Source organism: Chrysemys picta, chromosome 3 (genome assembly GCF_011386835.1).
Source record: "Chrysemys picta bellii isolate R12L10 chromosome 3, ASM1138683v2, whole genome shotgun sequence".
NCBI lineage: Eukaryota > Metazoa > Chordata > Testudines > Emydidae > Chrysemys > Chrysemys picta.
Window position 1 is genome coordinate 117,520,279 of NC_088793.1, and position 14,897 is coordinate 117,535,175.

The 14,897-nt window shown below is 43.6% G+C and overlaps 1 protein-coding gene across 4 annotated transcripts in view; it reads left to right on the plus strand.

The window, feature by feature from the left end:
• Positions 1–14,897, plus strand: part of TIAM2 (TIAM Rac1 associated GEF 2) — a 235,778-nt gene that overhangs the window by 124,736 nt on the left and 96,145 nt on the right. For all 4 annotated transcript variants that reach the window (XM_008177654.4, XM_065588849.1, XM_042848258.2 and 1 more), the window contains exons 5-7: positions 2,100–2,535; positions 11,714–11,886; positions 14,127–14,351. In XM_008177654.4, the coding sequence (XP_008175876.2) occupies positions 2,100–2,535; positions 11,714–11,886; positions 14,127–14,351 (834 nt within the window). The remainder of the gene's footprint in view (positions 1–2,099; positions 2,536–11,713; positions 11,887–14,126; positions 14,352–14,897) is intronic.

Genomic DNA, 14,897 nt, shown 5'->3' on the forward strand with positions numbered 1-14,897 from the left:
AGTACTGTCTAGATGAATAGGAGATCATACACTGCTCCCTCTAAGGGATGATGCAGCAACTGTGCCTCCCCAGTGTGCTGGGAAGATTTGGTAGGTATTGTGCCATCTTGTGGCATAATCTTCCTGGAGCTCCTCCTCACTCCATATCACAACCAGTGTGTGAGCCACACTGACTTCAAGGCACAGCATACAATATTAAGGGCCAGTGTGTGCCAAGAAATCAGGTTAATTTGAGGGTTGCCTGTGTACATTCCAAGAGCTGTTAGAAGGGTCTCTTCCAGTTTCAAACTTAAATGTATTGCCTTGGAACATAATCTTTAAATTAAATTTGGCATTTCTGAGCCTACTGCTACAGCAGCCTTCTTGCCGGAAAGTGACCTCTCTTGTGAAATCTGCAGCAGCCTGGGATCTCACTGTTGCTCTTGGCTTTATGTTGGAGGTCATCATACTATCAAAACATGACACAGCTTCTTCCAGGACATTTTTGATGTGCAGCATCTAGGATGTGAAAACAAATGCAGTTGCTTTCCAAGATTCTGGTGTGACTAGTTCACGGAGACCAGTGTTTGTTTACTTTATCCGTATGTAGAAGTCAGAGTGCAAATAAATATTACTATAGAAGCAGTGTAAACTTGAGCAAAAAATAACATTTTCCTGGGTAATAGTTGTACTTTTGGTTGAGCTATTTACAGCCCCTGGGTATTTTCAAGTAAAATTTGTTAATTTTTTTTTCTATACAAAAGGCAGCAAATAGTTTTTCTCTTGCTTATTCTTTAAGCATAATGTATTTTTTAAGAATGTCAATAATATACAGTTGGATGGGAGATAAATCCTTCCATCAGACTGGTGGGATGGTTCTTCTTGACAGTGGAATTTAGCTTGAAGAGCCCAATCTTGTGAAATACTAAGACACCTGAGTGCCCACTGAAGTCACTGGGCATTAGGGTGACCAGACAGAAAGTGTGAAAAATTGGGACGGGGTGGGGTGGGGGGTGGGTAACAGGCGCCTATTTAAGAAAAAGCCCCAATATCGGGACTGTCCCTATAAAATCGGGACATCTGGTCACCCTACTGGGCATTGAGGGCGCTCAGCACCTTGCTGAGTCAGGCCATGAGGCTCAGATCTTCCATATAGACAGATTATTGCAGGAATGAATGAACATCCCACATCACCAACGTGGAATTAAAATCATATGTAGAACTTAAAAGGGAACTGCCCTGCCCGGTTGCAGAAGAAATGAAATTGCATCATACAAGCATGAGTCATACAAATGGATTTCATAATACACTGCTGGATCTAGGAGTCAAGCCCTCACTGAAATAGCAAGGTCTACAATCTTTAGAAAATATACACCACTGCATATTAAAACCTGGATTCGTGCAAATCATCCAACACACTTTCTTTTAGTTTTAAAATGAAGTTGAGCACATTTATCTTGGCAGATAGTTGGTGAGTTCAGTGCATTTAAAAATATTTCAAATTTCAGACTGACATGTTTCAGATCCTCAGGAGGCAAAATCAGCCTACTGCCATTAAAGTAATCAATTTACATCTGTTAATCCAAAGATCCAAAGTTTTTAAATGGTCAGATATTGAAACCTTGCTACCTAGATTGAATTTAATTTCACCCATTATAAAACCCCTGTAATAAGCAAAACTAGTCTTATCAGTGTTACTGTTATAGTCAGGTCGATGTGTAAAAGACCATGTCCCTGTTTCACGATGCTCAGGAAAACAGATTAATTCACCGTTGTCAGGAGTATATGGTTCTATTCACAATGCCCACTGGGCTGTTGGAAATCAAATCACAGCAATTATCAATGAGTTTTGAGATTTATTTATGTATTTATTTTATTTTTGGGAGGCCTGTTGAGTCAGCAAACATTGCTGGTTTGGCAATTAGCTTTACTGGGATTCTGTTGAATAAAAATGTTGCAGTAATACTGACAGTAGCAAAGATTGCTGGGATTAACAGGCACCATCATGGTGCAAGCAGGCACACTTTGATGGAATTTACAATGACAAAACATGAAACAAACTAGATGCTATAAAATATGTCTCTTTGCCATAGATTACTTGCAATTTGCATTATTTACAGGAGCCAAAATCCAAAGATCTGAGTGAGTACTTTGACAGCAGAATTGATAACCTCGCTACGAACACTCTGGCACCTTCGCAGATGTCTAGTTTACTGTGGTCATCTGGCTCTGGCCACATTCTGCCCCAGAGAAGCGAATCCACTAATGCGATCAGCAGTGATGCCCTGAGGCAGAACATTTATGAAAACTTCATGAGGGAGCTGGACATGAGCAGAGCTAACGTTGAGAATACGGATACATCAACAGACACAGAGGACTCCAGCAGTGAATCACTCAGTTCCTTAGAGCAACTGGATCTGCTGTATGAGAGAGAACAAGGAGTTGTGCGCAAAGCAGGGTGGCTCTTCTTCAAGCCATTGGTAACTCTACAGAAGGAGAAAAAACTTGAGCTGGTTGCACGGAGAAAGTGGAAACAGTATTGGATAACACTCAAAGGTAAATCATTGTTAAACTCTCTTAACCTGCCAACACAGGTGCTATCCATTGTTTGGTGGTAGGTTTTTTTTTTTTTTTTTTTTAAATGAAACCTAGATAACATTTTGAACTGAAACTTAACCCCTGAATACCTTAGGCTATGTCTACACTAGCACTTTTGTCTGTAAAACTTTTGTCGGTCACGGGTGTGAAAAAACACTCCTCCGACCAACAAAAGTTTCACCAACAGAAGTGCCGGTGTGGACAGCGATATGTTGGTGGGAGACACTGTCTTGTCGACATAGTTACTGCCGCTTGTTAAGGGTGGTTTAATTATGCCAGTGGGAGCACTTTTGCCAGCCTAGACCAGATACATGGGAAACCTTACAGCAGCGCAGTTGCAGGGGTACAGCTGTAGGGTCTGTAGTGTGGACAAAGCCTAATTCAGGTAGATACTTAAGTCTATGCCTAACTTTAAGTACACAAGTCATCTACTCACACACTTAAAAATAGGTATGTGCTTAAGTACCTTCCTAAAAGTGGGCCTATATTTGCACCTTCAGCTTTGGGTGGGCAGCCCTGCATTTGATACTGAAATTGGGTAATTACCTGTCCAGCTCTCTGATTTATGGACTCATGCAAAATTAGGTATGTGTCAATTTAGAGAATGCATGTGATAATTTTGCAGTTAAAATCAATTCTGGACCTGTCACAGGGTGACTAGTCCCTATAAGGAAAATTGGCCCAGTTCCTTTTTGACAAGGTAGGCGCTTCCCACTTGGGCCTGTTCGGGGATAAGGGGAAGGCACCTGATACTAATGAAAGGGAGGATGGGAAATCTCTGAAGGGGAGGGAACTCTCTGGAATGGATAGTGGAGACTGTCCAGACCAGAGAGGCTTGGGCAGGCGCCCAGGAGGGGCTGGAGAAGATGACTGCAGGAAGGTTTCAGACTCCTGCGAGGGACCCTGGGTCTAGGGTCAAACCACGGACAGAAGTGACTGGATGTTTTTGGGAAAAGACCTGGAGGGTTGGACTATGAGAGAGGAGTGACAGCCTACAGACTGAGGGGTCAGGTCAGTGTTCCCTCTAATTTTTCCCATGCATGTACATGAATTTTGTTATATGCACCAATATGGAGGTGATGTGTGTCACATCACCTCCATATTGGTGCACATAACAAAATTCATGTGGTGGGGTGGGGCCAAGGGGTTCGGAGTGCAGGAGGGGGCTCTGGGCTGGGGCAGGGAATTGGGGATGCAGGGGGGTGAAGGTTCCAGCTGGCGGTGCAGGCTCTGGGGTGGGGCCAGGGACGAGGGGGTTGGGGTGCAGGCTGCCCTGGCCTACAGCAGGGAGAGAGGACTCCCCCCAGCTCTCTCTCCCTGCAGCAGCACCTGGGCTGGGGGAGAGAGGCACCTTTCCCCACTGCGGCAACTCCAGGGCTGCAGTTGCGAGATAGGGGCCTCTCCCCTGGCCACGGCAGGTCCGGGGCTGGGAGAGAGATGTCGCTCCCCACCATAGCCCTAAGCTCCTGCGTGGCCGTGCAGCTTAAAGGGAACTTAGGTCCTGGTGATAACATGAGTCCTGCATAAAAGCATAACATCTTACCCCCAAAGCTGGTGAAGGCTTACTCAAAGTAGTCCCCCTGGTGATACTCACACTGTCTTGTCAATTGTTTGAAATGGGCCGCCTTGATTCCATTGAACTCATTAGCACTACAAAAGTGATTTTTTTTCCTCCCTTCTTGTCAACTGTTGAGAATAGCCCACTTTCACCTTCATTGAATTGGCTCGTTACCACTGACCCCCCCACATGGTAAGGCAACTCCCATATTTTCATATGCTGTGTATTTATACCTCTATACTGTATTTTCCATGCCATGCATCTGATGAAGTGGTTTTTAGCCCACAAAAGCTTATACCCAAATAAATGTGTTAGTCTCTAAGGTGCCACAAGGACTCCTCATTGTTTTTGTTGAAGAAGCAGAATATGCTTGGTTTTTGCCATGGACTGTAAAAGGACAGCCTGAGGAAAAAGGTGTCTAGCAGGACTTGAGGTGTGGCATCTGTCCTGGGTTTGGGAGTCGGGACAGACTGGGGAACAAGTAAGCAAATTGAGGTACAGCATGCTTGCAGGGCTGGGACCGTCCAGGAGGGGACGCAGTATTGCCAACCTCAAGAGGTCAAAAATCAGGATTTGGATCCCCAGAAATCATACGACTGCCCCAAACAATCATGAGATTTTAAAAAAATAGTGTCTTTTCAGTCTGTTTTTTGATTGTTGAACTGCCCCTGCAGTGTTGCCAACTCTCTCTCCAATGTGTTGGGTAAGGTGTTTTGGTGCCTCTGATGCAGGACTCTCGCACCTTTGCATGTCCCTATCCTGCAATTCATCTTGCCCTTACCATCAGTTCAGTCCCCTTTGGTTCAACTGCCCCCAGCCCCCCATCAATTCAGACCCTCCCCCAGACCCCCAAAGCCTCACCACTGCACCTCCTGGCATTCTTCACCCTTTTCCCAGGCCTGGGAGGGCTGTAATGGGGTCCCCACTCCCCCTTTCCAAGCTGAGGGTGAGGCACCTCTGGGGGCTCTTCACCCCCCTCTGACCCTTCCCAGGATGGATGCTGCAGTTTGGGGGAAAGAGGAGCAATATCACCATCTTGCCCGTGTTTTTAAAGGTGGGGGGGGGGAGAGCAGAATTGAGCTGAGCTGCTGGGCTCTTTGCTCCCCCCTCCTCCCCTGTGAGAAAGGTGATCGTAGGGGAGAGATTCTGCTGGCTTCTGGCTCAATTTCGCAATGGGACTGGAGTTTCTCGTATCATCACAAGTCGTGCTCCAGCACTCTCTGAAATCCCATTGCTCTAAAAAATGTAATAATCATGAGAGTTCCCAATACTGGGGATACTGTGTGGCAGGGCCAGATTATTAAAAAGTGGAATCCCACTTGCAGCCACAAAATTGTTCATGTGTGCATCTAAGATTGGGTGTCTTTCTAAAAGATATGCTCTGGTTTAACCAGGTGTTACTCTTAATGAAATTCTATGGCCTATATTATACAAGAAGTCAGGTTAGGTAATCAAGATGGTCTGACCTTAAAAATCGGAGTGACTGTAGTTGGACATAGAAATGACTACTTAGCACACAGATGGGTGCTTGTGTTCACAATTTCCTCACCTGTGCATTTTGGTGGGGGCAGAAAAGTTTCCAGTTTTTTTTAAATTTGTTCTTTTTATTTATTAGAACAATACTGACTAATTATCTGTTCCTGAGCAAAAATTTACTCTTATTTTTGGGGATACTTTTTGAGCCACTAAATGACTATGAATTCATGTACTGGAAAGCCAAAAACACTTTTATTTTTAATACTTCTACATTCCTCTTTTCGCTTATAAACACACTAGACTGGTGGTTCCCCCACCTCTGGTGTCCACAACGGTATTTCAGGCTTTTGTGACAGATCCTCCTACTAATCTTCCTTCACTAATGATGAGCATCAGTGCTAGTGCCAGTGTATTACTCCTGTCATCGTCCATTCACTTGCATGTGGTCCAGCCCACAGCTTAGGTTACTCCAACCCCCAGTCTCAAAGGTTCAAAGCAAGCCAAGAAGCATTATGGGTTAGAAAATGCACAGCTGAATGGGGGGCCATGGACATTTCCCTGGGTTAGCTGAGACGTTGAATTCGGAGTTTACACATCTGTAAGTGGGTATAAATTGATTTAATATATGGGTCAAAGGTAGCCCTTGATGCACTGATGCTGTGGCACAGACAGTTCCCCGTGGTGCTGCTGTGTGGTGCACTGAGATTTCTTGAAGCCTTGATGTGTCAACACAGACAGTCAGTTCCTCAGCATCATGGCCCTGGCTGTCCTGTGCACCACATAGGCATGTCATGGAGAGCCACGCGCCTCTGTGCTGCAGCACTGACACGTAAAGGGCATCCCATAGTGCTGCTGCCTTCTGTGCTGAGGGGGTTAAGGCAGTAGTGGCAGAGGAAACCCTTCTAGCACCTAAATCTCAACAGAGGGGCACTGGATTCCCTTTCTCCCTAGAGCCCTGGTACTCCCCAGTCCAGCCATGGCCCCATGTCCACGGCACAAAACTCTCTTCTCTCCTATGGCACCTCAAATCCCACCGATTCCTCCCCACCCGTTGCTGTCCCACATCACCGCTGCCCTCTATACCAGGGGTTCTCAACCTTTTTCTTTCCGAGGAACGGCCCCCCCTCCCAACATGCTATAAAAACTCCATGGCCCACCTGTGCCCAATAACTGGTTTTCTTACAAAAGCCCGGGCTGGCATTAGGGGACAGCAAGCAGGGCAATTGCCCGGGGCCCCATGCCACAGGGCCACCCCGCCGCAAAGTTGCATTGCTCAGGCTTTGGCTTCAGCCCCAGATGGTGGGGCTCAGGACCCTGGGCTTCAGTCCCATGTGGCGGGGCTTTGGCTTTCTGCCCTGGGCCCCAGTGAGTCTAACGCTGGCCCTACTTGGTGGACTCCCTGACACCTGCTTGCGGCCCATCAGGAGCTCCCAGACTGCTGGTTGAGAACCACTGGTCTACACTCCTCCCCACTCTTCTTCCCCCTTCTTCCCTTGCCATGAAACAGCACAGTGTGGAGTCAATCTTTTGGGGGGGGGAAAGCTGTTGGTGGATGACTGTTGTGTCAGAGCTAAGGTTGCATGTTTGCTGCTGAGTATAATGGAGGAAGTAGGTGTGTTACCAGCAGCGGATGGGTGTCAGCAAATACGTGGAGGAAAATCAACATACAATTTTGTTGTGGGGAGATGGAGGAATTTAACAGGTGATTTCCTAAATTGCATAGATTACACCACTGGGAATTGCATTTTAGTTAATATAATGCTAAATTAATAAGTAAGGAAATAGTCAAAATAAGTAGTTTCCTAGCATATTTGAGACTGGAGGAGAGAATATAATAACCTTCCCACAGGTTTCACTTTTCAAAATTATTACCTGACTCATGCATGGGTCTAGACCTGAAGAAAAATAAATACCGTGCTGGAAGTATTGGCGATGTTCAAAATGTTGCAATGTCAACTCATACAAAGTAAACCAGCAGGAAAGAAAAAAATACAGTAATTCTGCACGATAATTCTGAGATCTGTGGTTAAGCGATCAAAATGCAGTCAGACTGAGGCTGTGTCTACACTATGTACCTTTTAGCGACACAGCTGTGCTGCTACAGCCGTGCCGCTAAAAGGTGCGCAGTGTAGCTGCTCTTTGTCGTCAGAAGAGAGCTCTCCCACCGACCCAAAAAAAACAAAAAACCACCCCCAGTGGGAGGTGGTAGTTTTATCGGTGGTTGAGCTCTCCTGCCGACAAAGAGCTGTTCACACTTTTCGTCAGTAAAACTTCTGTCATTCGGGGTGTTTTGTTTTTTTTTCACACCCCAAATGACAAAAGTTTTACTCATGAAAGTCCAGTGTAGACAAAGCCTTAATTAACAGGTTAAATCACTTTTTTCTTTATCACTAGACTGAGGCAGTAAAATGAATCATGCCTGCAAATAGCATATGTAAAGAGAAAAAGCAGTATCTGAATACCACCCTTTCCTCACCTTTGTTTAGACACTGAAGTGTAAATATGAGTTTAATCTGTCTTTTGAAAGATTTCTTAAAGTACCAACAAAACACTTTATGCTAAATATGTTACATAATAAGACTCACACGAAACAAGTGTCTCTTGAATGCTTTTCACATGGGATTAGTGTTATAGTTACCTTCATGGTGCTGGATCTTTTTTCTTTATTAGTTGTTCATAAATAGACATTTCCTTCATTTCCTTGATCATACATACGCTTTACTTGTCTTGCAAAGATTTTTGTTGCCAAAATAAACTTGTCTGTGTGGATTTCAAGGCCTCCTTCTTTTATTTTAATTTATGTATTTATTTATATATCATACTATATTAAGATCAATAAACTTGCTTCAGAACTCCTTGTGTAGATTTTGATCAAATCTTGGTTTAATTGGTTCTGGAAATTTAAATAACCAAGATATAAATACATTTTTAAAAGAGCCATGAGAGCAGCATGTTTCTCTGCATTCTGTTGATATGTGTTTAATTATAAATATGCAAAAGGCTTACAACCTTCTGGTTACCTACCAAACTTGGATTTATCAGTGTCCCGAGGCCTCCACTTTACTTAGTATGCTGACAAGACCTGAGCTTGAATAGTAAACCTTTAACGAGGGGAACTCTTCTTCCCATCTGTCCCCTCTAATTAATTTATTTTAACAAGGGAAATTGCTTTCCCACCAATTCCCCCTTAGTACAAGCTTTGATTGAAACACATAGACTATAATCCGTTCCAGTGCAGCATCAGGAATAGGGAGAATGTGTGGACCTATCTATTTATAAGGATCATAGTTCTGCTGTTACTTGGCTGAACTCTAAAACATGCCCTGCTCCTCTAAAAAACCTTACTATTAGTGGAAAACTACCAGGATAAAAATATATATTAAAATACCCTTCCTTATGTTCTTATAACACCTTGAGGGTATTAGAAAGAATTTAAAAATAATGTAATTTACACTTTTTATAAACAGAACAGTAAATCCAGATAAGTCAAAAATACTTTGAGATGGTACAGTGCTTTCTGACTGAAGAAAACTGGGAAATATATACAAGAACAAAGCACCAACCCGTTAAAACTAGGCTTGAATTCTAAACCTCTAACCCAGTCTGTGCATAACCTCATAACGCAGTTATGTCTGTGCAAGGTGTGTGTACATAGTGGCTGTAAAACGCTGCTGCTGATGTATGCAAGTGCAGAATTTGGATTTGGTACTGCTACGCCCACTCTGCTGAGCTATAAGTGACTACACTAGGCGCAATACCTCTTATTTCAGAGCAAATCATGCCCCTGTCACTGCATCTGCACAGAGTCCTTAGTGTGGCTCTATTGTATGGGGAAGCAGAGCATAGCAGGCTGGGGATAAAGCTGCGGCTACACTGGCCAGTGATGTCAGACACCCTAGGTGTGTATGTGTTTGTAGCGAAGGGCACATAAATGTCTGTGTAGGCTGCTCCAGCTATTGGACTGCAGTGATCTCAGTGGGGTATATTAGGGAGAGAATTCTTTCCTCTGAGTATCAACCTAGCACTCAGGCCACCTGGGTGCTAATTTCTGAATTTACTGTTTATATTTAATTCACACTAGAGAATGAAATGAGACTGGTCAGATTCACTTTTGTTTCTCTTAATTCTCTAGAGATGGGTCACAACGAGAACATTGGCTCCAAACTCCATAAGTCCTTAACAGCCAACATGCACCTATTTCTATAATGGGTTAAACTGGAGAGCAGAATCCAAACAACCCTGAATTGTGAGGACATTTGAAGCTGGAGCTGGTTTTACATCTAAACTTGGTGACCCAGGTTGCACCTCCAGTTCTCATGAACTAGAATGCTGTGATTTTGGATTTCCAACACTAGTCAGGGGAACATTAAAAATGGGGGAGGAAATCTGTTTTCAATTAATTATTTTTAAAAGAATGTATAAAACGGAAACATTTCTATTTGTATTTTAGGTTGTATAACATCCCCATCACACACCACCATAAGAGCACTCACACGCGCATGCGTGCACACACATAGAGACGCACCACTATTCTCACAATCACCACTTTATAGCAAAACTTAAATTTTGGCCCTAAACTGCATTACAGTGGCTCCTAATTTGAAAAATGGTGGAAAAAGGTAGAATGTTAATCCTTGTTTGTCTCAGTTTCAAACCCTTTACTGTATATTTCTATAGTTCAGGACAGATATATATTCATAGATTAAAAAGCCAGAAGGGACCATTGTGATCATCTAGTCTGACATCCTGTATAACACAAGCCATAGGAATTCCCTGAATTAATTCCTGTTTAAATTAGAGCATATCTTTTAGAACAAACATTCAACTTTGATTTTAAAATTGCCAGTGATGGATAATCCACCACAATCCTTGGTAAATAGTTCCAGTGGCTAATTACCCTCACTGTTAAAAATTTGCACCTCATTTCTAGTCTGAATTAGTGTAGCTTCAACTTCCAGGTATTGGATCTTGTTATACCCTTTGTCTGCTAGACTGAAGACCTCTCTATTATCAAATTTCTCTTCACCATGTAGATACTTCTAGACTGCAATCAGGTCACCCCAACCATCTCTTTATTATATATATGATTATCAGCTTAGTTACTGAGTTTTAGTTCCAGGATGCAGATGTGGCAATCGGCTATCTGGCATGTCATTCTATCTGAAAAACTGAGAATGCAGTCCAAGAAAGGGAAATCCTTTAAAACATCCAAGTTATTTGGATAGTGATCAATGTCTTACTACAGAATTTGCAGATAGAAACAAGGGAACCAAAGTTAATCTCCAGAGATGCTTACTCATTTTCTACAGTATTTGAAGATCAAAAGTACTGAGCGTCTGCTAATCCCCTTTAGCAAATATTAAGGTTTCCCAGGTGACTGGGTGAGAGAAAACTGGCTCCATAAATGATTAAATAAACACAACAGCTTCTTCAGCTGAGCAGCCTTTCTATGTGCTCTAGCCACAGAGGTTTTCAACCTTTTTCTTTCTGAACCCCCCTCCCACCCCTACCCCAACGTGCAATAAAAACTCTAGGGCCCACCAGTGCCACAGCAATTACTTTCCTGCATACAAAATCCACAGCCGGCATTAGGGCAGTTGCCTGGAGCCCCATGCCACAGGGGCCCCCACAAAGGTACATTGTTTAGGCTTCAGCTTCAGTCCCAGGTGGTGGGGCTCAGAGTCCCGGGCTTCAGCCTCATGTGGTGAGGCTTCAGCTTTCTGCCCTGGGCCCCAGTGAGTCTAATTCTGGCCCTGCTTGGCAGACCCCCTGAAACCTGTTCGCGGATGCCTGAAGGACCCCAGATCCCTGGTTGAGAACCACTGCTCTAGCATTTTGACATTCTAAGTTTACTAAGCTATAATTTATTTTTTCAGCCCAAGTCTGTCTTTCAGGAAACATTTTTCCTGTTTAGTAGTTATCAGTTTTCCCTTCTTATTGACAAAGCCACCATTAACCTTTGCTTTTCTCTTGGTTTAGTAATACTTCTCTTTTAAATTCCAATGGTGGACAGCAGTGTGTCTTGCATCTTAATTCTTTATTCCTACCGCATGTAGCGTAAAAGAACTTTGGAAGCTCACTTTGTTTCTCTTTTTTTCAAAGGTTGTACCCTGCTGTTTTATGAGACTTATGGCAGGAATTCCATGGAACAGAGCAATTCACCAAGATATGCTCTGTTTGCAGAGGACAGCATAGTGCAGTCTGTCCCTGAACATCCCAAGAAGGAAAATGTGTTTTGCCTCAGCAATTCTTTTGGAGATGTGTATCTATTTCAGGTAATGATATTTTTAATTTGTCTTTATATATCATATAATTAGTAATGTGCCCTGTGCTGATTGACTGTTTGCTCCATAGCTCAGTGGTTTGAACAGTGGTCTGCTAAATCCAGGGTTGTGAGTTCAATCCTTGAGGGGGCCATTTAGGGATCTGGGACAAAAATCTGTCTGGGGATTGGTCCTGCTTTGAGCAGGGGGTTGGACTAGATGACCACCTGAGATCCCATCCAACCCTGACATTCTATGAAACAATCCTTCCCCTCCTGCTCCTTTACAGTCTCTTCACCTTAGTTTCATTCCACAGCTATTCCTCTTACCCTCTCCTCCACTGCCCTGTCTCTGTCACTCCCTTTCCCTTCCCTTTTCTTTCCATTCATCTGATCCCCTCCCTTCTGCCCCCAGAAATTGTGGAACTAGCATGCTGTTTGCTGCAACCACTTTGTTCACACTCCCTGTGTGTTCTACTCCTTTACCACCCTGTGTCGGTCCCATCTATTTAGAGAGTAAGCCCTTCAGGGTCGGGACAGGACAGTCAGCTGCTCTGTATTTGTATAGTGCCTAGCACAATGGGGCCCCATTCTTGGTTGGCCCTTGTAATAAACATGATTAATAGCAGTAAGCTATCTATCTGTGCTAATGTGTGTGTTATCTACATCTGTTTGTTTTTAAGACAAATCTTAGTCTGTACCTCGGACTTTCACTCAATCCTATCTTCAAGCAAAACTTCCATTGACGTGAATGGGGATTTTTGCCAGAGGGAGGACTGAGTGAAAACCGAGGCCATGTTCTCTACTCCATTAATGCTTTTTTTTGCTGGTTGGGGAAGGGAAAGGCAAGGGGTACGTAAGAAGAGGTGGGAACAGGGAGTGTAACCCAGATGAGAAGCAGAGGAGAGGATCAGAGTCAGTCAAGAGAGACAGAAATGATGAGAATTAGACAGCCAAATGTCATGTGAGCGTAAGGTGAGCAGTGTACTGTGTAACAGTAGAACAATGATATTCAGATAGAGGACAAAAGAGATTGAGAAATGTCTGGTCCTGACAAGGAGGAGGGCTGCAGGCATGAAATTAAAACAATACTTAGCTGTGATAACTGTTGCTGCTGTCATGATTTTAGAGCTCCTCCAGGTCTGTCACTGGTCCATTCAGGTGCATGATACTTCATCAGTGAACTCAGCCAGCCAGAGCTACAGAAATAATGGAGGGGCTGGAATAGATGGGGTTAAAGTAAGCAGAGTGTAACTTATGCTGTAAGGCATCTATTAGCACTCCACAGTTCTATACGGATGGACCCACCCCTGACTCCATTAACTTCAAAGGGAATTTTGCTTCCGCTAAACGTTGAGGTTTGGAACCCAAAAAAGTAGTTAATAATCTAAGGAAACTAACCACTTGTCTATGTTGTTGGAGAGGTTCATAACGTCGAGCCATCCTCCTAAGGAAAAATACATTGCTGCAAAACTGTATTTTTTTAATTGATGTTTCCAGACACTTTATAAAAATGCATCCTCCTTTGTCCTTCTGTGCTCCCTCCACTAATCTGTGCTTGTTTAAATATGCAGACCCCTATCCTCGGAAATCAGTTTTGTGGCCACCATCCTTGTGACCAAATCAGATTGGAGGAAACTTACCTTCATAGCCTGTCAGTTTTACTTCTTAACTGGCTGGAGGGTTGAGCTTCACCTCCACAACTCTCAGAAATGCTCTTGTGCTTGCTGATTCTACGGCACTCACAGGGCTGGCAGGACTCACAAGTGAAAGGTTGGGTGTAGCAATCATGGGGTACATCTACATTGCAATAAAAAACCCACCACATTGAGTCTCAGAGCCTGGGTCAGTTGACTCGGGCTTGCAGGGCTCAGGCTGCGGGGCTAAAAATTGCAAAGTAGACATTAGGGCTCAGACTGGAGCTCAGGTTCTGGGACCTTCCTACCTCATGGGGTCATGGAGCCTGGGCTCCACACTGAACCTGAACATCTACACTGAAATTTTATAGTCCCACAGCCCAAGTCAGCTGACCTGGGCCAGCCGCAGCCATGCCTGGGTTGTTTCATATCACGGTGTAGACATACCCCATGAGAGAGTGGAGAAAAGGCTAGCAGCAACCTACTTAACTTAACTCTACACACATGCATAATTTAAAGCATCAAGCTCTTAAAAATCAAAGCACCTGACAAAAACTTTTTAGTATCACCTAAGTCCTCTTTGATTATAATGTTGCTTTCTTGATCTGTTATGTAGGCAACAAGCCAGACGGACCTGGAAAACTGGATTACAGCAATACACTCAGCTTGTGCTTCCCTCTTTGCAAAGAAACTTGGGAAAGAGGACACTGTCAGGCTTTTGAAAAACCAGACCAAGAGCCTTATCCAGAAGATTGACATGGATAGCAAGATGAAAAAGATGGCAGAATTACAGCTCTCAATTGTCAGCGACCCAAAAAACAGGAAGGCCATAGAGAATCAGGTACTACTAATAATGTATTAATTTCTGCTACTGAGTTTTGTTACACAGGCTTGACTACAAAGGCTCACCTGCTCTGGGCTCAGATTTTGTTAATGTTTCCCAGGCTTGGAGAACAAGTGTCCCTATGGATTCACACTTCAAAACAGGGAAATCACTGGCAGCTGTACAATGCCATACAAAAGACCTAGCCCGTGGTTATAGAAGCTAACTGCCTGTAAGGACAACTAATCAAGTTTCCACATATGGAAATGGATATTTCTGTAGCATGCTGCAAAAGTCAAACAAGGTCTATGTTATACTTGTGTTGGGTGAATTGCCAGACATTCCTGTCTTCTGCTCTTGTTGCTTATAGTTTATTAACTGCTCATATAAGAATTAAGAATGAAACAGCATTAACATATGGAACAAAACCAGGAGACAGTTGTGGAATCTGAATTCTTAATGTTTAGGGCGAAATCCTCTAGTCTGTTTACACAAGACTTCCAAGGCTAGCTACACAAAAGGACTTAAGCACCTAACTGTCACTTTAGGAACCTCAATCTACCC